Below are 27,575 nucleotides of genomic sequence, written 5' to 3' on the forward strand. Positions count from 1 at the left end.
CAGATATCTGAGTAATTGAAATCTCCTATGACCAGTAGGACCTGTCTCTCTGAGAACATTTTAATCTGGTCTAGGGGCATCTCATCAAAGTCCTCTGCCTGGCCTGGTGGTCTATAGCAGACACCCACCATAATAGCAGTATTATTTCCTACTTCTTTTATTTTTACACAAAGACTCTCAGCTGAACTCTCATGCTCAGATTTCCTCACAATTATATATACATTCATAACAACAAATTGTACTTTTTAATTGTACTTTTATATGCTATTAAAGGGTTGTTGTTGTTATATATTCATATTCATAACATATAGTGCTATTCCTCCCACCTTCATTATTTGTCTATCCCTTTTAAATACGTTATATCCCTCAATCCTATTATTCCAGTTGTGAGAGTCATCCCACCAGGTTTTGGTAATGCCTATTAGATCATAGTCCCCTTCCTTTATTGGGAGTTGTAGTTCTTCCTGCTTGTTTCCCATACTCTGTGCATTAGTGTAGAGACATCATAATCCTTCATATGAGTACTCCAGGATTTTAGTTTTTGAACTTTCCTGTAAGTAAATAGTTCCCTGCATATGTGCCATTCCCTTTAAATTCACAGTGTTCCCATCTACAGTTATCTTCATCAAACTAGGCTTTGAATGTATGTCTTCCTCCCCCATTGGACTTAGTTTAAAACCATCCTCACCAGGTCCACAAGACTTTGCAAAGATATTTTTCCCACTCTCATGAGATGCAAACCATCCCCCAATAGAAGAGCCTCGTCACGGTAGCATGATCTATGGTCCAAAAACCCAAAACTTTCCCAATGGCACCAATGACATAGCCAGTCATTTATCTGCATTAATTTTTTTTCACTTCCTAAGCCTTGGCCATTAACAGGAAAAACTGATGAAAATACAATCTGTGCACCCAAGTCCTTCATTTTTCCCCTCAACGCAACGTAGTCTCATTTCATATGCTCCACACTATACTGGGCATGAATGAGCAGGAAGGGATATGTGTCCTTGGGCTTTACAAGTCTTTCCACCTTTTCCGTGACATCCTTAATACTCAAAGAAGGAGTCTCAAAGCAGCTTACAGTCGCCTTCCCTTTCCTCTCCCCACAACAGACACCCTGTGAGGTAGGTGAGGCTGAGAGAGTCCTGATATTACTGCTTGGTCACAACAACTTTATCAGTGCTGTTGTGAGCCCAAGATCACCCCGCTGGCTGCATGTGGAGGAGGAGCAGGGAATCAAACCTGGCTTGCCAGATTAGAAGTCCGCACTCCTAACCACTACACCTATTAGCTACTTCCAAAGGCTCTGGATCTGGCATACCTGTCTGCCCACAGGATTGTCTTGCCCTCCCTTCCCTTCGACATTGAGGGAAGAAGTTTAGCAGTTGGGGCCTGGCAGAAGCTGCCTGCTGGGGAAGTCCCTCATCCCTCCTTCACTGCCCGAATTAGCAGTTTGGCTTACCCCGTGATTCCCGGGGAAGAAGTTTTCAGGGGCCACTCTGGCCCTTCCCTTCTCTTGCTGTTGAGGAAGAAGGTTACCTTAACCCTATGATTGCTAGCTTTCTTTCCTTCGAGATGTCAACCCAGTGCCCCAGTCCTGAGAGAAGGAGTTTACTGAAGGGTGCTCTCATCCCTCCCTTTTTTGGAAGTGAGGGAAGAAGCTTGTCTCAACCCTATAATTGCCAATTTCTTTCCTTTAAGCCTCAATGCCAAGGCTGCCTCAATGCTGAGGCTGCCTGCTGGGGAATGCCCCCTCTCCTCCCCTCTATTCCTGCAGAGGTAGGAAGCTGGACTTAACCCTGTGATTGCCAGTCTCCTTTCCCTTCAACATGGAGGTGTGGCTTGGCAGACAATGCTTGATTGAGATAAACATTCTCTCTCTCTCTCTCTTTCTCTCTCTCTCTTGCTACTGCCTAGTTTTTAAGGCTGACACACACACACCACATCCATGGTCCTCCACCTTGCTGCAGTCTCTCAGCAGTCTCTCAGCACCAATGCTGTGGGGTTTCTTGACACAGGTTTGTTCAGGCACAGAGTTTCCTGCTGCCATCTCCAGGAGAACCTTGGAAGTATGCTTTTAGACTAGAGGCAAGACTAAGTAGTTTGCTTCTTCTCTCAATTCCTGGGTATCCTCTGGACCCATCAATGATATTGGGACTCTTGAGCTGCCACTGTTTTTTTGTTTTTTTTTTGGAGGGGGGTATTTTTTATTAACACTGATAACCATGCAGGAGTCTCTTTTATGTAATACTGTTTGAAGCAAAGACCAATGTTAGTATTGTTGAAGTACTGGACTGGATCTGAAAGACCCAGGCTCAGAAGCCATCTTGTCTGGAAACTTGCTGATGTGCAAAGTGTACTTGCTAAGTGATGTTACAATCTCTACAATTCCTTAGCAAATATATGCTGGTTTTCATTGGTCATCTCTATCACTCTTAATGGCCTATATATTAAATAGCACTTCAGCTCTAATTTTACTGTTCAGAGTATGTGCTGTAAACTTAACCTGATGGGAAATAGAATTCCCCCACTGCAATCTTCATTTATGTTGTGACACAACTGGTCAATATGACCTTTTTATTATTCTCTTCGAATGGGACTTAACCCACTGTGTCTCATAACCTATACTTGTGATGTACATCAGTGGTCCCCAACCTTTTAATCACCGGGGACCACTCACCGGGGACCACTCAACGCCTTTTACTGAGGCCCAGTGGGGAGGATAGTTTACTCCTCTACTCTCAACCACTGCCCTAACGCTCTCTGATCGCTATGGTAATGTTTAAACATCCCTTCAAAATAAGATACAGACACGCCACAACAATGAACATAAGGAACATTTTATTTTCATGGACATTTTAACTCATGACAATGACAAATCAATGGGAACCCTGAGCTTGTTTCTCTGCAACAAGATAGTCCCATCTAGGAGTGATGGGAGACAATGACACCCGAAGTGTGTTGTAAAGGGCCTGGGGGGGGGGGGGGGAAGCGTCCTTCAGGGCCCATCTCCAATTAGTCGAAGGACCACATGTGGTCCACAGCCTACAGGTTGGGGATCGCTAATGTACATGACAAAACTGTGCCTTTAATCTTCATCAGCCTGCTTACACTACCCTAGTCTATGCTAGGAATTAGTGTTAAAAACAAACAAACAAGTACCCAAGAGAGGCTGCAAATTAACAGATTTGCTCTCAGTTCCTTGAGTCTCTATTTCTTATCCTCCTTCACATCCTGTGAGGTTTAAAGGTTGCTATGTAAGATGCCGCATCCCATTCCTGCCATCTCTTACTAAAAGAGTCCCTGGTAATCAAAGGCTCTTTTACACTCTTTTGCCTCTTCTCCCAGGAGATTTACTCTACAGAGGTAAGATATTCACTGGACTGTTGTCTTGTACTCATGTCTTCCTGTACTACTTTTTTGTACTTGTGTCACATGATCAATTCAGACCCAAGATCTTTTCCACCTTGACTCGGGGGTGGGGGGGTTGCCTGTCTCCCATAACTGTATTACATAGGCTGATGATACATATGGGACAGAAACAAACCATGTGAATTCAAATGAGTCTTATGTATTCAAGTACAGAACTGAAGAGACCTATGATTAGGTCCAGATAGTTTAGTTTATAGTCTAATTTTTTATTTGGCTATAGAGTTGATTGATCTGTCAACATTTCCTATAAATAGGCCCTCTTCCATTCTTGTTGGAAGCTTCCAGTAATCAATCAGTTTTTATTTTACAGTCATTTAGACTAAAATTCAGATACACTTGTAACTGGAAGCTGAAGCAATTCAAAAAAGAAAAAAAATAGTAATATAAGAAATTTAAAAATCTGACATCACAAGAACTTTAGGTTGTTAAAATCAGTATTTAAAATATACTTTAAAATACCAGTGATAAATGGATCCATATAGTATTTAACTCATCTTAAATCAAACAAACTTTCTGATCCATATACATGGTGGCAGTGCAAAATTTAGCTGTGCAAAGAGTTGGATATGAAGGCAGCGATTGTTTATTGCTGTTGCTACCTGGCATCTAATATTCAGTGAGTGATCTCCATGAACTTGTCTAATACCCTTTGGAAACAGGTTAGCCAGGGACCGTAGCCATACCTTGTTACCCCGAGTTTCATAAATTAAGTGCTTCTGTAAAGAAACAGTTGATTTTTGTAGCAAACAAATAATTAGTCTCTAATTGACATAAGTGAGAATATTGCTCATCTGGATATTGCTCCAAATTCCTGTGTGCATATCCCTGTTTGTCAAGGCAACACAAATATAACAATACTTTTGACTAACATTTGTTAGTTATAGGGGTAGTGTTTCATTTTCATTTTCAGTATCATGAATTATTTTCATTTTAGGATAAGTTAAGTCGAATCAGTTTATTTATACTGTCACAGACCAGAATGCAGAGATTAAGCATGATAAAACTTTAAAATGTTTAGGTGATAAAAAGATTAAAACATTCAATATGCCTTTTTCAGTCCTGGCCCCAACCTGGTGGAATGAGCTCCCGGAAGAGCTGAGGGCCCTGTTGGAATTGTCAACTTTCCGCAGGGCCTGTAAGACGGAGCTCTTCCACCAGGTATTTGGTTGAGTCCAGGGTAAAACAACAGTGTTTCCATCAAGGACCCCTTCCCAAAGTCTATCATAGTCTACTAAAGTCTACCAGCTCCCACTCACCCCTAGTGGAAGAAGACTGAGCCTCCGTCTGATCCATCTAAACTGTCTGAATGAGGTGGGATGGGATAGATTATTTGTGCTTTTGACCACTTGTTTGTTTTATTGTAAATTGGGGTTTTATGGGGTTTTATTGTATTTTAATGTTTTATTCTGTGAGCTTCCGTGGGTTCCTAGGAAATGCAGTGGTATATAAATCAAAATAATAAATAAATAATAAATAAATAAATAAATAAACGAACATATGATTTTAATTGTAAATATTTTGTATCCTTCAGGCAAGCTTGTATCACGTGGGTGCAGTATTTTGCTATCTGAAATTAAACTTGAGGCATTTCATCCATGAGTAATTTTTTGGGTCCCGTCCACTTCAGTTTGGTATGGCTTTCTATCAAAGAAGGGACGGATAAGCTTGCTGAACAATACAAAGGGCAATGAAAAAATATGTGTTTGATCATTTCCACCTCCCATAATGGGCAGGTACACGATCTTTCTGAGACAGGAGTTCTTTTGTATCTGCCCTCCACAAGTGTTGAGGGCATGGCCAAGCATCTTGATAGTGCTAAGGCTCTTCTATACATTTTAGGATAAGGTTTGTCCATTCCATTAGTTCAGATTGTACAATGTTATGGCCATACTTTAAAGCTGTTCAAAGAGTAAGCAAGTAAGGGCTTACAGATAATCAGTCATAAACTTTACAGAGAGCTTTCAAGGACATACAACTTAAGGCAACATAAGAGCAAAGCAGGAAATTGGTAGACAGTGTATTGTAGGTATGTGGACAGCAGTCTGCAGTATAAAGTCCCATTGTTTGTTTGAGGTAACAAAGGATCTACATTCTGATTCAGTCAGATACCAGAGATGAGGCACCGGTATATACACAGATGACAATTCAATGTTTTTAGGATCATTGTCAATCTGCAAAAGAGTTGCCTTTCTCCCCTCTCATTGTCTAGAACAGCCATTCTCATTTTTTTTTGACATTGAGAAACCCATGAAACATTCTTTAGGCTTCAAGAAACCCCAGAAGTGGCATGATCATGCAGAATATTGTTGGGAAGCATAGCTGTGTACATACCTACCCAGGGCCCTTCCCTTTCCCATCCCCTATAGGCCCATCATTGACCATGTGAGTTTGACATGACCATATATTGTCATATCACCTAATAACTAATACATTTTAAAAATATATAACAATTAATTAACTCCTACCCATTCAGGAAACCCAGGACCATCAAGAAACCCCATGGTTTCAAACCCTGGTTGAGAAAGGCTGGCCTAGAACATTTTCAACACATTGGTCAACCAGATGTTCCTTCCACACAACAAAGTGCAGAAAATAAGAGGATTGTCAAGATTGTAATAAAAATCAGATCCACCCTTCTGATAATCCTGGCCAAGCTCCTAGCCTCATTAATTCCTATATAGATGCAGTGCAGTGGGCATGACTACACTCAAGGCAACTGCAGCAGTTCTGGAATTCCTACTAACTTCAGATTCTTCAAAGGAAAAATCCAACTATTCGGCCATCTCCCTGTATGAAAACTATCCAGGCTTCTGTGGTGGACCAAACGGTTTAATCTGTGACAGGGCAAAGCATGTTGGAAACAAGAGCCATTACAGATCTTCATGGACACCAGCCTTTCAGGATGGGGAGCAATAGTAAATAACTGATCTCTCTAGGGACCTGGACCAAGGCAGAATCTAGACTGAATATCAATATACTGGAGCTAGGAGCTGTATGCCTAGCAGTAAGTCATTTTTGTCCAGTTATTTTATGCAAACATGTTCCAATAAGAACAGACAACACCTTTGTGAAGGGGTACATCAACAAGCAGGGAGGATCGAAGACCTCTGTGCTTCATAAGGAAGCTCTAACCTGGACAGAGAAAAATCTATCAACCACTGAGAAACATATCAAGGGATCTGCCAACAACAAAGCCGATTGGCTCAATAGACAACCCATTCAAGAAGGGATTTAGTCCCTGAAGGAGATCATCACAGTTTGGAAACCTGCAAGTTGACCTCTTTGCTTCAGCAGAAAATCATCAAGTAAGTTGTTTCTTCGTGATGTTTCATCATCCAGAGGTGGAGGAGACAGATGCACTGATCACTCCATGGCCCAAGACATTGCTGTTCCCCTCCTCTTCAATTCTACCAAGGAAGATCAAAATTCAGCAAGTGGACATGATTCTAGTGGCCCTGTATTGGCCATGATAACTCTTGTTTTTCAATACTACAGAAGATGTCAATACAATGTCTGTGGAAACTACCAGTGTCCCCAGATATGCTACAATTGGGTCTCATGGCATCCAAACCCAGCTGACTTCAATTAGCCACTGGGAGGTTGAGAGGAGACACTATGTCTAGACATTACAGAGACCTTGCTAGCTTGCAGACATCACTTTACTAATAGAATATATGTAGAAAACCTTAGGGCCGTTCAGCGCAACTTAAATGTAGCCGAAGTCTTACCTTTTGTAAACGCTATTAATTTAACGTTCCACATGACGTCGTAAACAAACTGCAAAACTCCCGCCAAACTCCAGCAACAATTGGAATTTTATAGCGCTTAGGGGGAAATCCAGAAAAGTGGATTCCCCCTGAAAAAAACGCTACACTTCTGAGCACAAGCTGCAACACATCAGCAAAAGACCTGTGCGTTCTCAAAATAGCGGTAGAAAGAATGTCCCTCCCTAGCTCTCGCCCCCAAGCTTCCGGAGATGCAGTCGCCATTTTTTCCCCTTAAACCGGTGAAAGCGCCGAATAAGCGAGGCTACTTCGGCTGAAGTCCCTCCACAGAAGTGCTTAACAGTAAAACAAAGCTCCCTTCTTCAATTTTCTGTAAAGTTTCCGAGCACAATACAGCCCCCTGTTCGACACTGCCCATAATTTCGGCCAGAAATTGCACCCATTGGGGGGGGGGGTTACTTGAAGAGCATGTAAACGATTAAGTGCCAGCTCCTACACAACCAAAAACGGTCTTTCTAAGACATTGAATGAACAAATATTCGTTGCTACTGGTGTTTTTGTTTTTTTTTAAAATAGTTTTTAACGGGAAAGGGGCTTTTTGGGAACACAAACACAACAGTTCATTGGCTGTTCTGTTTGATTGACGGCCAGGGGCGGGAAGAATTGCGGAAAAATATTGCCTCCTTTGTTGCAGTTCCAGTGAGACCAGAAACCTGTGGGGAATTAATGGACCGCTCCTGGGACTTCAATATTCCACTAGAATTGAAGGTGTGCGGAATGACGAAATTCCTCTATTAAATATAGTGCTTCTGCATACTGCAAACATTTAGCAATATTGGTCATTGTGCGGAATGGCCCTTAATATTATGATGCAGACAAAGGGCCATTAATCTGTTAGATCCTCTGCTTGTCTCTGTTCTATCCTTCTTATAAGATGTGGGTCAAGGCTTCTACATTAAAACATCAAAAGGCAGCCTCAACTACAGTTGTACCTCCTATCAACGGAATGAACATCTCCCAGCATCCACACATCATCCACTTCTTGCAATGCATAGCATTGACAAATCCACCTCAAGTTCACAGATTCCCTATGTGAAAACTTCATACCATCCTATTTGCGCTGACCAAGTCTCCAAACCAGCCTGGAATGTTGCCTTCAAGTGGTTGAGAATAAAGATTATTTTTCTTGTGGTCTTTATATCTTCATTCATCAAATATTACAAGATGAACATTTGTAGTTCTGCAGATGCCATATTCAGAAGGAGTGTTACAGAATGTCTTGGATGACAATGACTCAAACCCACCTGAATAACTGAGGACACTACTCTGGCAGGTCCCTTTCAAGATATCCTCCACCTAAGAGGGAGAACAGACTGTGGATCCTCATTGTGAAGGATCCTTCTCCTCTGAGGAATGGAGGACATCTTGTCCCTCCCAGAGTCATCGTGAAAAGATGTCAAGCTGAATTTTTTCTCTTTTGTGTCTCCCTTTTATCTTCTCTTCACTCAACTGTTTATACCTTTTCTACTTTTCCCCCTTAATTCCAGAGGTGATTTCCTATTACAAAATGCTATTTGCATCACCAAACTGAGGGGGTGACTCCCACAGGCTGAATACTGGAAGCTGAAGAAATTAGTTCCTACCTCCCTGAAACACATGGTGGGTATCACCCTTTAAAAATGTCTTCCTTTCCTTAGAGAAATACCCTTCACAGTAAGTATCCAGTGGTCCAGTCTACCAAATCTCTAGTATGTACTAGAAAATAGCCATGTGACATTAAAGGCAGGGGCTGCAGTTCTAGTGCAGACAATTTAATGCCCCCCCCCAGCACTATTTCGCTGATCAAAGCTTTTTAAACCTACCCATCCCAATCAGTCCTCCCTGGTAGAGAAAATAGGCTGGCAAAGAAAAGGTGCACCTCTTTCCTACGTTTAATGTCTCTCAACCAACCAGAGAAGAACTCTAGTTTATGGCTGCTAAATTATAGTTAAACTAGGGGCCAAGCCCGTTGCATTCAGGAATACAATGGGTGCTAGATTGGAACTCTGTCGATGGCCTCTCCCTCCCCCCAGGACCTGCAAAGGCTGCATGCTGGAGGCCCCCAGGAAGGGAACTCATTGGTAGGGGCAGCGCTTATGCTGCGGGATCTGCAGCCTCTGAGCCTTGGAGGAAAGTGGAAGGAGGAGCGGACGGTCGGGTACGGATGGAAGGCGATTGGCTGGCTACTGGGCATGGAGGAACTTTGAGAGTTAGTGGGCTGTTTTATTATGGCATTCCCCTCATGCACACACATATGCAGACTGTCTCTGATCTCACTAAAGGCAAGTAAAAAGAGAAAAAAGAAAAGGTGCCAACCAATAAACGTGGCAGTGGATGGAGGGGGGGAGGGTTGATATTTCATTGCTTTGAAATTGCATTGTGACACAATTGGACATTTTAAAAAATGTCCTAATATCTGTATACTGTCGCCTTGCCTGTTTAATTTGTATGCGGAGCACATAATGAGAAAGCTGGGGTTAGATGAGTCACAAATTGGGGTCAAGATTGCAGGGAGAAATATCAACAACCTCAGATATGCAGATGATACCACTAATGGCAGAAAGCGAAGAGGAACTAAAGAACCTCTTTATGCGAGTGAAGGAGGAGAATGCAAAAGTTGGCTTGAAACTCAACATCAAGAAAACTAAGATCATGCCATCCAGCCCTCTCAATTCCTGGCAAATAGATGGGGAAGAAATGGAGGTAGTGACAGATGTTATTTTCCTGGGCTTCAAGATCACTGCAGATGGGGCCTGGAGGATCGTTGTCCATGGGGTCGCGATGGGTTGGACACGCATGCACATTTCATCAGATGCAGGCAGCTGGGTGACCTTGGGCTCTCCACAGCGCTAATAAAACTGTTCTGACCGAGCAGTGATATCAGGGCTCTCTCAGCCTCACCCACCCCACAGGGTGTCTGTTGTGGGGAGAGGAACGGGAAGGCAACTGTAAGCCGCTTTGAGCCTCCTTCAGGTAGGGAAAAGCGGCATATCAGAACCAACTCTTCTTCCTCTTCTTCTTCTTCAGAACAATTCATAACTTTATAGAAATCTTGTGTTTTGAAATCTTGCATTGGGTGCTTTTAATTGAAGAATAACCGTAAACCAATTTTTAGAAATTATAGGAAGCTAACATTTGTAGGTTTGTAGGAAACAGTTAAGTTGCCTAAAATTCACATGGCTGTTTAGTACAGTTTACAAAATGAAGAATTCTCATATTTCAATTGAATTCTGGGTCTCATAATAAAGTATGGCTTTTTAAAATAAAACATTTTATTTTAAAACAGCAAAGATAATTTTGGGGATATTTAGGAGTCAGAAGTATATACTAACAATCACATTTTCAAGACACAGTTTTGTGCATGATTGGAAATGCAGCACATTTTGGCAGTTTACTAAGCAGAAAAGAGTGCCATCTACTGGACTGTACGAAGAGCCTGAGGGGGGGAATGTTGGTTTACTTACTATAGTTGTACTTGAGAATCCAGGAAAGGAGTGCTTATGCTGATTATTTAGCTTCTTTAATTGGAGTAGTAGCAGTGACATAGGAACATGAGATAGTATCCTGCAATGTGGTTCATAGTTTACCTATGAAACAGCTCTTGATTATTATTAGGAAGCTTACCAGAATCATTTGATTTTATTTACAACATTATTATGCTGCCTTTTTACCTAGTCAGGATCTACAAGGCAGCAAATGTAAAAATTATTAAAACATTTGAGCAATTTAAATATAGCTAAAATTATATAATTAAATTAAAAAACAACAAAAAGGGGGCCTGTAACCATTATTGGAGGAAAGCCAGGTAAAATGTTTTCACCTGCTGTTAAAAGACAATGATAGAGGGGAACAGACCAATCTCCCTAGTGAGAGAGTTCCAGAATTTTGGTGCCCCATCTGAGAAGTTCCTTTCTCAGGTTGCCAGCTATCTAGCTTCAGATGATAAGAGCAACTGAAGCAGGACCTTCAAAGGTATCTGAATTATATGGGTGGGTTCATATGGAAGGAGGCATACAAAGTATGTGGGTCCCAGACCCCTGAACTGAACATGGAAACAAATGGAAACCTATGCAGATGGAACAGGACTAGACAATAGCTCAATCTGTTGCAGCTTGAGTAACGAAAGGTAGATTCATTGAAATAAATTGCTAGTAAAGGAGAGAGTAAAATAGGAAACATAGTGCCCTTATATAAATCTGTGACATATTTATATTTGAACTCTTTGTGCCAATCTTGTTACCCCAAAGAATATTCTTTAGTTTTGACAAGACACCTAAGAGGGGACACTGAAGTGTAAATTGTATAAATTGTAATGATGATAATAATATGGAGCATTGGCTGCCATACTGTGGTTAACTCACAATTGGGTCACAACAGTAGATGCTGTGTAGCCCCAGCTCCCAAGCCAGATTCTCAGTCTGGTCCCAGTGAAGCCTGCTGGACATATGTCTTCCAAGGAATGGAGAAATGTGGTTTTGTTACCACTCCCAACTTCAATGTACTGGCAGACTTCATCGTAGGAGCTCTTCTCATGAGACATACGAGCCTCCCAGTGAAGCTGGTCAGGATGCCGTTGATGATGAGGTATTCACAGCACCTACCATTACTTGGGAGACATGGAAGTCTCTTCAAGGGAAGGACAGGTCTGTTATCAACATTAACAATCAGTAAAACCCACCAAGATACAGTGAGAGGCCCAAATGTCTACACCTTGCCTCCTAGTGAAGCCAGTAAGGATGTGGTAGTCACCATGGGAGCAGCAATGCCTTGACCTCATTTTTAGATGCATGTTGTTGTTGTTAGTTGCGAAGTCGTGTCCGACCCATCGCGACCCCATGGACAATGATCCTCCAGTTCTTCCTGTCATCTACCATTCCCTGGAGTCCATTTAAGCTTGCACTGACTGCATCAGTGACTCCATCCAACCACCTCATTCTCTGTCCTCCCCTTCTTCTTTTGCCCTCGATCGCTCCCAGCATTAGGCTCTTCTCCAGGGAGTCCTTCCTTTTCATGAGGTAGCCAAAGTATTTGAGTTTCATCTTCAGGATCTAGCCTTCTAAAGAGCAGTCTGGCCTGATCTTCTCTAGGACTGACCGGTTTGTTCGCCTTGCAGTCCAAGGGACTCGCAAGAGTCTTCTCTAGCATCAGAGTTCAAAAGCCTCAATTCTTTGATGCTCGGCCTTCCTTATGGTCCAACTTTCACAGCCATACATTGCAACTGGGAAGACCATAGCCTTGACTAGACACACTTTTGTTGGCAGTGTGATTTATCTGCTTTTCAGTATACTGTTTAGATTTGCCATAGCTTTCCTCCCCAGGGGCAAGCGTCTTTTAATTTCTTTACTGCAGTCCTCATCTGCAGTGATCTTGGAGCCCAGGAAAATAAAATCTGTCACTACTTCCATTTCTTCCCATCTATTTGCCAGGAATTGAGAGGGCCGGATGGCATGATCTTAGTTTTCTTGATGTTGAATTTCAAGCCGACTTTTGCACTCTCCTCCTTCATCCGCACCAAGAGTATCTTTAGTTCCTCTTTGCTTTCTGCCATTAGAGTGGTATCATCTGCATATCTGAGGTTGTTGATTTTTCTCCCTCAAATCTTAATCCCTATTTGTGACTTATCTAACCCCGCCTTTCTCATGATGTGTTCCGCATACAAGTTAAAGAGGCAAGTCAACAGTATACAGCCTTGCCGAACTCCTTTCTCAGTTTTGAACCAATCAGTGATACCATAATCACTGTTGCTTTTTGACCTGCATATAAGTTTCTCAAGAGACAGATAAGATGCTCAGGTATTCCCATCTCTTTGAGAACTTGCCACAATTTGTTGTGCTCCACACAATCAAAGGCTTTAGCATAGTCAATGAAACAGAAATAGATGTTTTCCTGGAACTCCCTAGCTTTCTCCATGATCCAGCATATGTTGGCAGTTTGATCTCTAGTTCCTCTGCCTCTTTGAAATCCTGCCTGTACTTCTGGAAGTTCTCGGTCCACATATTGCTGGAGACTAGCTTGTTAGATTTTGAGCATACTTTGCTAGCATGAGAAATGAGTGCAATGGTGCGGTAGTTTGAACATTCGCTGGCATTGCCCTTCTTTGGGATTGGAATGTAAACTGACCTTTTCCAATCTTGTGGCCACTGTTGAGTTTTCCAAATTTGCTGGCATATTAAGTGTAGCACTTTTACTACATCGTCTTTTTAGATTTTGAATAGTTCAACTGGAATGCTGTCACCTCCACTAGTTTTATTGTTGCTCAGACTTCCTTAGGCCTATTTGACTTCACATTCCAGGATGTTTGGCTCCAGGTTTGCGTGAAACATTCTCTTCATATCTCCAGTTTTCTTGAAGAGGTCTCTGGTCCTCCCTATTCTATTGTTTTCTTCTATTTTGCACTGTTCATTTAAGAAGGCATTCTTATCTCTTCTAGCTATTATCTAGAATTCTGTATTCAATTGGGTGTATCTTTCTCTTTCTCCCTTGCCTTTCACTTCTCTCCTCAGCTATTTGTAAAGCTTCCTCAGACAGCCATTTTGCTTTCTTGCATTTCTTTTTCTTTGGGATGGTTTACTTGCTACCTCTTGTACAGTGTTGCAAACCTCCATCCATAGTTATTCAGGCACTATGTCTAGATGCATATGTCTCCCAAAAGGAGAGATGCATATGTCTCCCAAAAGTTTCCCAGGTCATGCCAATGTGACAACTACATCCTAGTAAGCTTTAACAGAGAAGTCTAGATATCCCTGTTTTACTTATTCTTCCCTCCCTATTCAAATACCTACCTACCTAAACTGTGATTCTATCTAACCTAGTCTTGAACATGTTACCCACTAAGTTGAAAATGGACCACTAGCCAAGTGTGATAACCAATCAGGGATTCATTAAGATATTATCAAAAATCTGTCAATACTTGGGTTTAGCTTGGTGGGCCATATATCATGCTGACCTAGCCTAGCCTTCATATTGTCTTGCCTTAATACCAGAAGAGGAGCTACACTTAATCTAGTACAGTACATGTAGGACCTTGAATCAGCCTTATTTCAGTGGCCCAAATAATTCTATTTGTTTCCCAGATATCACAGTCCTCCCTTTGATGTTCTGTTGGGCAATACAGCTTGCCTTTTGCTCTTCATTTTTAACCCAAACAGAGAACTGTTTCCTAGACTAGTTACAGTTTTTGGGTCAGGAACAAAGGCAGGCCCATGTGGAGTGAGTTATAGTAATCTAACATGAAGGTGACCATTGTGTGGAACACTGTAGAGCATTTGTAGCTTTGCTTAGTATAAGGCCAGCTGCTCTGGTGACCTGAACCTCCATTGATAAGGAGGCTGGTAATGATTTTTGATGCATCCTTGTCAATTGAGGCATCAAAAATCATTACCAGATTCCTAGCAGATTGTGCAGTTGTCAGTTGCACACCATCTTGGCAGGGCAGCCGCTGTCTCCTGGTCCTTTCCTACCCAGCCACAGGATCTCCATCTTGGAAGGGTTGTGCTTCAGGTGGTTCTACTTGATCCAGACCATCAATGCTTCCAAACAACTGGCAAATGTTTCACCAAACAACTGGTGAGTCTGGGCAGCCATACATCATTTGTTTGTTTGTTTGTTTATTATATTTATATATACTGCCCCCCCCCCGAAGGATTAGGGCGGTTTACAGGGAACAGGAAAAGATACAGATAACATATGGTAACAGGTGATAACAGTAATAACATTATAACAACAACTTATAACTTATAACTTAACATGGTCATAACAATAACATTAGAAACTGGAATTGCAAGAACCTCAGCTTAACTCTTACTGGGACCCAGTGGATTGGGCAGATTGGTGTCAGTCGTAGTAGAAGGGGGGGGGCTTGGGGGCCAATTGGAAGTGACGGTTTGAGTCGACCTCAACCAAATGCCTGGTGGCGGAGCTCCCCTTTGCAGGCCCTGTGGAACTGCTTAGGTTCCATCAGGGCCCCAATCTCCTCTGGGAGTTCATTGCACCAGGTGGGGGCCAGAATGGAGAAAGCTTTGGCCTTGGTTGAGGTCAAGCGGGCTTCCTTAGGGCCAGGGATCACCAGGAGGTTGGAAGTAGTAGAGCACAAGGCTCTTTGAGGAGTGTAGGTGGAGAGGCGGTCCCTCAGGTATACTGGGCCCAGACCGCGTATGGCCTTAAAGGTGATAACCAACACCTTAAGCCTGAGGTAACATTCAGGAGGTAATGTTGGATGTCTAAGTATTGGTGGCACCCAAGTCCAAATCTCCAGACCAGCTGGGCAAGAGGGAGCATGAAGATGTTAAATAAAGCCAGCCACAGCACTGCACCCTGTCCCCACAAGAGAGTTCTCAGTGGTACAACTGCATGTCTCCCACCTTGACTCTCTGTCCATGACCCTGGAGAAAGGAGTTTGGCCATTGAAGGACTGTCCTTCATAGTCCAGCATTGACGAGGTGGTAAGCAAAAAGCTCATGGTCTACCATGTCAAATTTTGCCATGAGGTCTAGCCATATGAGCAGTGCTGACCTGTTTCGGTCCAAGTGGTGCCAAAGATCATCCATCAAGGCAGCCCAAACCATCTCAACCTCATGGCCTGGTCAGAAGCCACATTGGAAAGGATCAAGAACCAAAGCTTCTTCTAGGTATGCTAAGAGCTGGTATGCAAAACTACAAAAGGTGGGGTAGGACCCAGTGAAGAATAAATCAGAAGACAAGTTATAAGGCACTGAGATACCTGTATGGCTTAACAATTATAACAATACTAAGCCCATTGTATATTTTAATACAATGGGTGCTAGCATGGCCCGTGTGGTGGCGGGCCCACTTGCAGCCCTCCTGCCCCCTTCCCCCCCAGATGCCATCTTAGGCACAGGGAAAGGAGCAGGGTGCCCCTCTCCCTGCAGCAACTGCATCTCCCCTATTCCCCGCGCCCAGGCGGTGGGCTGGCACCGGGAAAAGGGCATGTTTGCCGCCAGGTGGGCGAAGGGGAAGGCAATGGGGGGTATCTTTTGCAGATTCCCATGGAGATTGGTTCTCCCTTCCCCCCCCCCCAAGGCGGCGGTCTCACGGCGGGGAAAGGGTGTGTTCGCCGCCGGGCGGGCAAGGGGGAGGGTGAAGGGGGGTGCCTCTGGAAGAGTCCTGCAGTGACTGCTTCTCCCCCCCAGACGCCCCCAGGCAGCGGACTCACAGTGGGGAAAGGGCGTGTTCACCGCCAGGCGGGCAAGGAGGAGGCTGATGGGGGTAGCCTTGTGAAGAGTGCTGTGGGGGGGTTGGGGGGAAGCAGCAGCGGAGGTTGGGCTGGGCGCAGGTGGAGGCGTCATGCCGGCTGCGGGCAGTGGGGTGGAGGGTCCTTAGGGCTGGGCAACGATTTCCCGCATGAGAAGGCGCAGCTGGGTGGCGTTGGCCTACCTCTAGGGTCCCCAGTGAGTGGCGTAATGGTGGCAGGTGGCCGCAGGTGCCCGTGTTAGTGGGCTGGTTGGGAGGCGCTGCGCCCCCCCCCCCCCAACTAGTCGGGATGGCAGTCCTGGGCTGGGGTAGCCAATCGGGGAGCACGCTATGTGCGCCTCCCAATTGGCCCCCGGCCCTGGACAGACAAACGGAGGGGCCAATCATTGCCTCCCCATCCCAGACTGCGCCCACCCCCACACCTCTTAGCCTTTTATTTATACTGCTCCCGTGGAGTGGCGTAAAGATAATATAATAATCTGGTATGAGGCAGCCCTTTATACCATCTTTTCCAGAAATGCAAGAAGTGAGACAGGGCAGTAATGTCACAACCCGTGGAATGCAACTTGACTGCAGACCCTCAAAATCAACATATCTGAGTCCAAGGCAAGAAGACCATAGCAGGAGTTGGTCTTTATTGGAGGCACTACACAGGAACTAGTATCAACAGCAGGAAAACATAGAACTGGATCATTGTACAGAGCGAGAAAGGGGGGGTTAATTGTCTTAACATTATGCCCCCAACTATGTGTAGGAAAGCGATTCCCAGGGAAGGTACCATTTGATCCAGGAAGGTGTGAAACTAGGAGACAAGCAGTCTGCCCAGCACCCGTATATCACTACAGCTGCCCCTCGTAGTCAGCCTGATGTTTACAACTCTGGGCAAGGCCATACAGATAGCATTTACATTTCACAGAAGCTAGTCGAATCAATGCCTGGGTGGAAAAACACTAAGGGAACTAAGGGGAAGGGGTGGAGAAGAAGAACCCAGCTCCAGCCCAGGAGAGAACCAGGAAATATTGGCATGGCACATGACAGGTAGCTGACTGGGCTCCACTTATCCAGAGATGGTTTCTTCAGTAGAGGTAGCTGCTTTCAGTCCGTTAAGGAGCACCACTGTAGACAGTAAGAGATTGACAATCTCACAGAGAGGCCCTCCTATCCTCTTGTCACTTGATTTGAGCAACCAAGAAGAGCAGGGGTCCATAGGACAGGTGGGCAGCCCCATTGAAGTTAGCAGCTTATCTACTTCAATCAGTGAGAGTCATCTGAATCCATCAAATGTCACCTCCAATGGCAGCCAAGCAGCCTCCAGTTCTTTTACTTTATCCCAAGTTGGTGGAAGGTCATGGCAGAGCAACGAGACCTTATTTGTGAAATAGCTCTCAAATCTCTCATCGCTTATGTCTAATTGAAGATGTGCCCTTCTTCTAGGGCAATATGAGATCAGATTACCCTAAATAATTGTGCCTGGTGTGATATCATGGACATGATGGAAGTAGCATAAAACTCATGTTTTGCAACTTTCACTGCCATTTCATAGGCTCTCATAAGTATCCTATAAGACATTCTCATAGCTTCATTGCAAGTCTTCCTCCAAACTTGCTCTACATCTCAGCTCTTTTCCTCTTAAGCAACTCCTCTGTGTATGCTTATGGTGGAGTGGAAAGGCTGTCAGAGAGTGATCTCATCAATGACGGCCAGCATCCCGTTGTGCCAATCACTGGCCAGGTCATCTAATGTGTTGCCAGGAGGCATTGGGTCCTGCAGGGCACAAATCGTCTGCATATACAAGGAGGGAGCAGTACCTGAAGCCAGACCTTTAGGGCAGAGTGGTTGTATGGACCTAAATAGACCTGAATTCCTATTCATGATTCTTTTAGATATGTTAGAACATCTCTAGCAGGAAAATGAGTTTTCAGATCCAGTATTAGAAGCTTGTAACAGGAGTGTTTATTTGCCTGCGGGTGTCTGGATTATGAAACCCGCTCTGCTTTAAGTTTAGCAGTTTCTGCAATTGTATGATCAACTCGAGATTTTTGTAGGATATCTTACAAGTGCTTGCTTCTTTCTGCTGGTATTGAATCAGTATCTTGCCTTTTTCAAAGATAACCTTTACTCGGATCCTCTTTGCTACAATATGTACTCTAGGGCAGGGGTAGTCAACCTGTGGTCCTCCAGATGTTCATGGACTACAATTCCCATGAGCCCCTGACAGCATTTGCTGGCAGGGGCTCATGGGAATTGTAGGCCATGGACATCTGGAGGACCACAGGTTGACTACCCCTGCTCTAGGGATGGATACATGTTCCTTTAGATATTATTGCCTTGCTATATTTCATCACACTTTATTACAGGCCTAACATTACATAAACATCATAAGGAAGCAGAATAGTCCATGCTTTGCCAAGGAGTATTTCCCAGTGTCTATCTACCCTGATAATATTTCTGCATAACTAAAATGATTATGTTATTTAGTAGCATTAATTATAAGAGAGCTCTGTAAAATCTTCCTTCAGTGTTCTGATATTTTCAAATAGAACAGTTCCATAATTCTTCGATTTGCACTCTTGTTTCTGAGCATTAACTAAATTACTGTGTGTGTGGGGGGGGTTATATCCTGTAGCTAAAACTGGAAACATGTTTCAAATTCTTAAGGCACAAGCAACAGTATACATATGACAAACAAACATATCTTTATTACGGTCATAGATCAGCAAAGTGAAAATTAGCAATTTCACAGTTACAAAAAATAATATAGTTTTGTTAGTATAGGTATTATTCCAGAACTATGTCCAGAAAAATTGCTTGTGAGTACATTTATCTTCTGTTGTATTCACCAGGGGCTGCTGTAGAGGGCAAAGATTCAAAAATTCAGATTGGATCAAGCAGGAGTTCATGGAAGAGTTGATGGGGCAAATCTTTCCCTAACCAACCTGCCATTTTACCCAAGGTTTCTCTCTGAGGATTACAAAAATTGAGTCCAATAGCACCTTTAAGACCAACAAAGATTTAGTCTGAGGAAGAGTGCATGTATTTGAAAGCTCACGTCTTGAATAAATCTTTGTTGGTTTTAAAGGTGCTATTGAATTCAATTTTTGTTGTGCTACTTCAGACCAACACGGCTACCCACTTTAATCTTTCTGAGGATTGTGAAAGCTAAATAGCAACATGTGAAATATACCTGCAATGAGAAGTCAGTTTAAAACCGTGTTTCTCCCTTGTCTGCCAATAGCTTCTATCAGTAGACAAAAGAGAGGCAGTTTTTACCTGAACCCCCCTCATTGTTGCACTTCCCATTCTGTAGCATATCTTGCTTGGAAAGCCCTCACCACCCTCAAGAGTTTGGAGACAAATGGCAGGCAGTTGGGGGAAGGCTGAAAAAAATGACAAGTCTTTCTACTAACTCTTCCACTAGATTCAGTGCATACCTTCCTTTATCTACTTCCATACAGGTCATCTCTTTGGCAATGTAGGGTTATCATACAATATTTTTCTGCTGCTTCCAAGGGAATGTATTACATTGTGTTTCTCCCCTGCTGAAGTTCTTTGAAAATTAAAAAAATTAGTTGTGAGAAATTTGTATTTTTAGGAGTTATACTATATACCCAATTTAAATATAAGGACAAAATACATCAGCAGAACCTTTTCAATCTGCACTTTTTCAGTCAAGCACAACTTGACTAGATTAATTGTAATATCTTCATACGTTTTATAATTGTATTTATATTTTGATTTTGCAGTCATTACATGAGACAGATACTGGAAGCACTACGCTATTGTCATGATAATAACATAATTCACAGGGATGTGAAGGTAAGTCATATGTTGATATTAATTAAACAATTTACTGTTTTATACAGTCAGCATTGTCTGACCACTGAAGACAATATACACAACATGCAGCCCAAAAAATGCGGTATTGTGGTACACTTCACATTTGAAGTAGCAAGATTTATTTGGTAGACCTGCTATGGCTCTTTGATTGATACTAGTTTTTAAAATATCCATATGAAAACTGTATTTCCAAAGCTGCCAGTAAAAATTAGGAAATAGAAGAAGCTCTGTGAGCATTGAAGATATATTTAAATTTCCATGAGTGCCATTCTTTCTTTCCTTAGGCAACAAGTGAACTGAATAACAAATAGAGAAGTAGTGTGAAATGCCAGCATGTTCTGATTGTCCATTTAGGCCACTACCTTTCACTTGAAGACTGGTCCTTGCTCTTGCTGATAGGTATAGGACTGTCCTTGGTGCTGCTATGCTGTCATCCTGGCCACACACCCTCCCTTCGGAAGTCAGTTTCAGAACAGGGTTTAAAATTATATCTCTGCAGTATCTTGGATGGTTTGCTAGGTCAGAATAAATGCTATCCTTTGATGCGTTTAATATTCCTGGAAATCATCGATGAGGCCGGTAAGGTGTTGGAGGAAGGATTAAACATGACTTCCATTTCCACAAAACACTCCCTGCAATGCAGTAAGTAAAGAAGCAGGAATATTCTCATTAATTGTACTGGTAATTGAGTAAGCAGGGGTATCTGTTTTTATTTTAAATGTGCTTCCTAGCTACTATTAGATTATCAGTAAATCACCAAAATACAATATCATTTCCTTACATATACAAAGGAAGTATGACATCAAAGTCATTTGTAAAATCTTTTTTTTTTTGTCAGAAAGCTCTCCAAGAAGTAGATACAATGCTTTCAGTGTATTCTTGCGTTTAACTGTATGGTATTAGTAAAATAGCTAATGAAAATAAGTGGTCTGCTGGAGTGTTGGCAGAATATTTGCAAGTCATTTAAGACACTTCTACGAGGTCATCATCTAAATACCAACTTGTAGAAATGTCAGCATACATTTTGAAACCTGAACTGGAGGTGGAGAAACGTTGTTGGATTTGCCATGATACAAGATGAAGTATATGCTTTGAGGAACACATTACAAAGGGAGTGTAATTTTCTTTTGAACAAGTCTTCTTTACATTTTTGTAGCATTTGCAAAAATATTTGGAGGACGTATTTGCAGAGTTGTATACCATCAGGCCAAGGATATTCAAAGGAATTCTGTTAATGATCTGCAAAAAAAAAACCCTTCAAGGGAGAATCCAGCATGAAAATGATGAATTAGTCTACCCTTCCCTCTCCCACTCAACTGAGTTTAGACATGGGATTTTTATTTTGCTTTAAGAAGTATTAACTGTTTTGCCAACATCTGAGATATTACATTTTACTGATTTTTATTAGTTTGGCAAAACTAGTGACGGGTCTTCAGATTTTCTTTACATTAGAATTAAAGGTAAAGGTATCCCCAGTGCAAGCACCGGGTCATGTCTGACCCTTGGGGTGACTCCCTCTAGCGTTTTCATGGCAGACTCAATACGGGGTGGTTTGCTAGTGCCTTCCCCAGTCATTACCGTTTACCCCACAGCAAGCTGGGTACTCATTTTACCGACCTCGGAAGGATAGAAGGCTGAGTCAACCCTGAGCTGGCTGCTGGGATCGAACTCCCAGCCTCATGGGCAGAGCTTTCAGACTGCATGACTGCTGCCTTTCACTCTGCGCCACAAGAGGCTCTTACATTAGAATTAGTATATCTAATTCTCAACATGTCCAGCTAAAGATATTTAAATCCAGAGTCTGGTGTCCTGAATGGACAAAAGATGGATCTTTCTACAATCCTGAAAAATGCCTCAGGTTTTCAGAAATGTTTCAGATCTTCCATAATGATAAAAGGAATGCCTGCAGCTTTAAGAAATGGGTGCTGTCAGTGGCCATTTTGAGGCAGCCACAACAGTTTTGCCAGTGTTTGAGGTTTGGTTTCTATTAGTAAAAGGCAGGGAGAAGGGCTGTTTTGGCTTCTCAAGGAGGAACTCCCTGTGGCCAGGCCTGCCATCAAACCACTGCGCAACTTGCTGCCACATGACTTGCATGCCTTGAAAATTCATGGGGGTGAGTAGCCTTCTCGACTGACCAAAGTCAATAGTCTGTGCACCACTGGTGTGCATATGTTCACAGATACACCCGAAATCACAACAATGCCACCATATTCAGCACAAGCCACCTCTGATAACATGTACAGTGACTCGTGGGACACCACTAAACTCACCCACTCTGACAGGCTAGCGCCTGTTGTATTCCTAGATGCAATGGGCTTTGCCCCTAATTTTTACATAATAACCATCCAGGCTAATCAAACCTAGCCATCTTATGGATGTACATATTCATATAAAATATGTACATGCACAGTACGCCTAGATTGGATTAGCCTGAATAGATATTATGTAAAAATCCATATAAAATAGATTTCCCACAATCTTTTAGAAGGTCAAATCCAGGAACCCTGTGTTTGGTGTTATAAAATACAGTATTTTAAAGGAAAGAAAAAAGATCAGCATAATGTCTTCCATGGCAACAGTATATTTGGACACAAATCCTTCTACAATGAATGCACAGAAAAACACAGCAGTAATATTACCAAATATTGCAAAATACTGAATGCAACAATAGTAAAGCAAAAGACAATTATGAAGCAATCTGTAGCATTTTGTAGTTCTGAAAAGGGTTTTCCTGTTACTGGAGATTTTTTCAGCAGGTGGAAATTTCAGGAATTTGAAGTATCCTTCCTTACCAAGGCTGTTGCATACATTGAGTATGAAAGCCCAAATGCTGTGAATGTTTACTGCAAATAGATCAGTTCATGTATACATTGCTGTACTTTCTTGCAAAAAAAATTAAAGAACAGTAAAAAAGAGATGAGAATATAATCTGTTAAAATGCTTTACTGTCAGTTTACCATTTTGCTTCATGATAAACTTTCCTTCCTTCTCCTCTAAAACGATAACACAATAGACTTCCGTTTCAGAAGTCTCAAAAAAATTAGGTACAGACCAGCATTCCCAGTGCTTAGATCATTGCTTAGATACACAAGAATAAGTGCATTGCTAGGGTGTGTAATTTAATTGCATTCACTTCAAACAGTCCATAAAGTTGTACTGCTTTAAAGAGTCCTTCCAACTGCAAGCCTCATTGAGTTAATGCATGTTTATACAGTGCTTATGGGAGAGAGGCTCTCATTACTAGACTTTTGTTTGGAAGACGAAATAGTGAGTATTTTAGGAGTTTATTTTGTAAAGTGATTTAATATTATGAATCCATGTTTATCACTTTCTTTGGTTTGTATTTAATTTGTTTCATTACTGCCCTGATATTTATTGCTGGTCTACCTTATTGTCACAGTGTGTTAAAAATGATATTGTTGTAATGGTTTAGGTTTTGGCTGTAATAATTAACTCACAGCAAGAAACCAAACTCCAAGAATTAACATAACTTAATACTGTTTTCAGTATTGTGCTACAAATGTTACATTTGTATATAATACAGTATTGGAATGCCTTGAAATTCTTGGTTGGAATGTGTTGGAATGCCTTGAAATTCTTTAGTGATTATGCTTTTTCTAGGAAATACCTATTTTTCAAAATTGAAATGAGTATTATGTATTTTTCATGTAACAGCAAGAAAAGAGATGTATCCAAGTGAGTAGTTGTGCTTGTCTGAAGCAGCAGAACAAATGTAGAGTCCAGTGGCACCATTAAGACTTACAAAGTTTATTTCAAGGTATAAGCTCTTGAGTGTATGCACACTTGGTCTTAAAGGTGCCACTGGACTCTAAATTCGTTCAGCAAGAAAAGAGGTCAGACTGCATAAGACATGGAACATGTATGATTGAGATCTCCTGTGTTGTTTTTTCTAAAGGAACAATTAGCTGCACTCCCACCCCACTTGCCTTTGTCTAAAAGGCATTTGCAACCAGTCTTGAAGTTTTAAAAAATCCTTCATAATCATGGCCTTCTTTCATTAGTTATACAACATTTTTTGTTGTTTAAAGTATTTTCGTGCTTTTTAGTGTGAACAGAAGCTTCAAAAGCAAATGAAGCTTCAAAATTGAAGCCACGTAATAGCTAGTTGACACAAAAAGAACTTGTCCATCTAGTACAAGGTTTTCTTTCTAATTCCAAATGTATGTTTTTGTTGTTTTCTATTCTGTAAATTGAGAGCCTGTGAGAACAGACCATTTTATGACATATTGCACCTAGTATTCATTAGTATTCAAAGTAAACATAATGAAGAATCTCACATGAAACTGTATTATGCTGAACCAGACCCTTGGTCCATCAAGATCAGTATTGCCCACTCAGACTGAATGCAGCTCTCCAAGGTCTCAGGCAGAAGTTTCTCACATCACCTTCTGCCTCGTCCATTTAACTGGTGGTGTCCGATATTGAATGCGGGACCTCCTGTATGCGAAGCAGATTTTCTGCCACTAAGCCACAGGTCTTGTTGATTTAAATTTAGCAGGATGTCTTCACCCACTTAAATAGCCTTCAGCACACATATTTTGTTCTGTTTTTTTTTGGGGGGGGCACTAATTTGAAAAGGGAGATGTTGCTGGTATTTCTTCTTCCCCCAACCCTCCCCACCTCTGGGTGAGGAAACCTCAGTCTGTTTTTGTGGCAGTCAGAAGAACAGTTTGGAGGCTTTGGGTATTTTGTGCAAAAAATCTGTGCTTTTAGCTGAACAGGGAAGACAGGACCTAGAGGAAGTGAAGGCATTTGTAAGCTGCTTTGAGACAACTTTGGACAGTGAAAAGCGAGATATAAAAAAAACTTTTCTTCTAATTCTAGATTCTGAAATAACTATTTTCTTAACTATAATCTAATTCATATATTGAAAAAGTTGGTTAATTTCAGGACTGGCATCAAAGTCTGAAATGTGCTGCCTTTCCAAGTATTAGTTTGTTTAGAATACAATTATGGAAAGTCAAAATATAAATGTTTAAAAGTTTTAGAATTACACAGTAGGTATGTTTAATTTTTTAAAATGGTAATCTTAACTAATGCAGCAGCTAGATATGAGTCCATTATGGGGGTTTGATGGGGTTTTATTGTATTTTATTTTATGCTGTTGTGAACCACTGTGAGACCATTGGAAGACCAGCGGTATAAAAGTTAAATAAATAAATAAATTAGAGACCACCAAGTTTTTCCAGTTATAATTTTTTGAGAGTCAAAACTCCCTTTGTCTCTAAGATGCAACTGGACAAATCTAGCTGTTTTACTGCAAACTAACATGGCTATCCTTTGAAACTAATGTACGTACCATGCTGAGTTCACTTGGAATTCCAATTGAAAATGGAGCTGGACTAAAAGAAACAGGCAGCATTGGGTTGTAAATTAAGAGACATATTACACTTCTCTGCCTTTAAAGGTCAAATTGAATATGACTGAATGAAAAATCTTCACTTACTAAAAGGGTTTTAAAAATGTACTTACTAGAAAAAACATCACAATAACATTTGTACTAAAACTTGTTTTACTGTAAATATAACAAAAATATACTAAAGCTGTATTTTTTCCACTTGTGTACTAAGCCATCACTGATTCCAGGGAGCATCACCAAAGCAAGGGGCAATTTCACTTGATGCTTATCTTCCTTCTGACTACTTCCTTCAGATTTGCATGGCTTTTTATCAGTCAGGGTCCCACAGTCCCTGGAATCACGTTTTCAGTATATACAGGAGGCTGTTGGGAGCAGGACAAAAATGAGAAAGAACCACCTCTGCTAGCACTTTCCTTTGGCAATGTTAGTTTTTATTTTACTTATCTAAAACAGTTTAGTCACCTTTCTCCCTTGTGGAACTCAAGGACCCGTTAATGTCATTGACTGTCTTTTCAACCTTCATATCATTAGAGCAGTACATGATCTCTTTCATGAATACTGAAAATAATCCTTTGAAGACCAACTCTCATGAACAGATAGAAAATGTAGTACTTGTTGCAGACACCAAGGCATAAAGAATATAAAATGGAAATTTCAATTGTCAAGGCATAACCATTTTATCATCTTGTCTATTGCCATAATATTTTTATAGAGTGGTTTTTATTCAAATGTCAGAGGGATTTTGTCTTTTCAGCCACACTGTGTGCTACTTGCCTCAAAGGAAAATTCAGCACCTGTAAAACTTGGAGGTTTTGGCGTTGCTATTCAGTTAGGGGAATCGGGACTTGTAGCTGGAGGTAAGAAATGGCTATGTTTCAAACCCTGTGCTCAGATTCTTCCCCCCCTTGGATCCTTTCCCTAGCTAACAGATAAGTTCAAGATCAGCTTTAGAAAACAGCTTGTCTATAGAAAAGCAAGTGATCTGTGTAACTTGAATATTCTGCAAATGAACACAGCAGTTTAGTCCACATGTGCAAATCTCATCTGAAATCAGTATAATGTAATCATCTGTTCTATAGATCATCTCAGTGTATACCACAATCAAGAATAAAATCTTTTAATTCTTATAATGTACTGGTATCATCTTAAAACATTTCTGCAGACACAGTATAAATAGGGAGGGACACATCTTACCAGGTCCATGCCCGATTAGCCCCTTCAAGAAGCAGTTTCCATGAAATCTGTTTCTCAGTGATGCCTGAGCATGGCATTGCTAGATTGTGAGAAAGATTTTACCCTAAGCATATTGCATTTATACCAAGCAAAGGCCTGTGAAATTTGATGGATGAGGGCAAAGTGCAGCGTTCCAGTCTTTTCTCCAGTCCACTCTCATACTTATGCTCCTTGTTACCGTTGTATCAAGCAGAGCAAGGATTATGGCCATGTTTGTTTCTGAAAAGCTGCCTCTGCCTCCTGTTCTTGTGTAGCCTCTATTTCTTTTACTGAACATGATTCATGATGGGGGGGAGTGTTTTTTTTGCAGTGCAGGAGACAGTTGGAAGGACATGCCTGGTCATCCAATTTTGCCATTGTCTTCAACAAGAAAAAGGAAGACATTAATTCATCCTCCTCTAGATTCCTATGTAGGGTGACTTGTTCACTCAGTATTGTGGTGTGCAGGTTTTGCCACAGAAATGAATAACACCAATTGAGATGTAAAAGAATATAAAGAGAACAATTGTAAGGGGAGACTAACTGACCTCCGCAATCTGATGATTTTGGTATCTGGACAGAGAAGCAAGTTTTATCCCCTTTCAACTGTTTTGTTTTGTTCTGTGGAGTTGTTTTGTACCTCGGAGATGAATGGAACTCTTTAAGAACCAATACAACACCTCTCTGTCAATATCTGCCCTGCAATCTATTTCTTGGACATTTAAGGAGCATTAGATGAG

At 41.6% G+C, this 27,575-nt stretch overlaps 1 protein-coding gene across 15 annotated transcripts in view; it reads left to right on the plus strand.

Annotated features, from left to right (window-relative positions):
• The window catches only part of CASK (calcium/calmodulin dependent serine protein kinase), a 210,761-nt gene that overhangs the window by 73,483 nt on the left and 109,703 nt on the right, over nucleotides 1–27,575 (plus strand). For all 15 annotated transcript variants that reach the window (XM_077342888.1, XM_077342876.1, XM_077342884.1 and 12 more), the window contains exons 5-6: nucleotides 20,150–20,222; nucleotides 26,378–26,480. In XM_077342888.1, the coding sequence (XP_077199003.1) occupies nucleotides 20,150–20,222; nucleotides 26,378–26,480 (176 nt within the window). The remainder of the gene's footprint in view (nucleotides 1–20,149; nucleotides 20,223–26,377; nucleotides 26,481–27,575) is intronic.

Source organism: Paroedura picta, chromosome 6 (assembly GCF_049243985.1).
Source record: "Paroedura picta isolate Pp20150507F chromosome 6, Ppicta_v3.0, whole genome shotgun sequence".
Lineage (NCBI taxonomy): Eukaryota > Metazoa > Chordata > Lepidosauria > Squamata > Gekkonidae > Paroedura > Paroedura picta.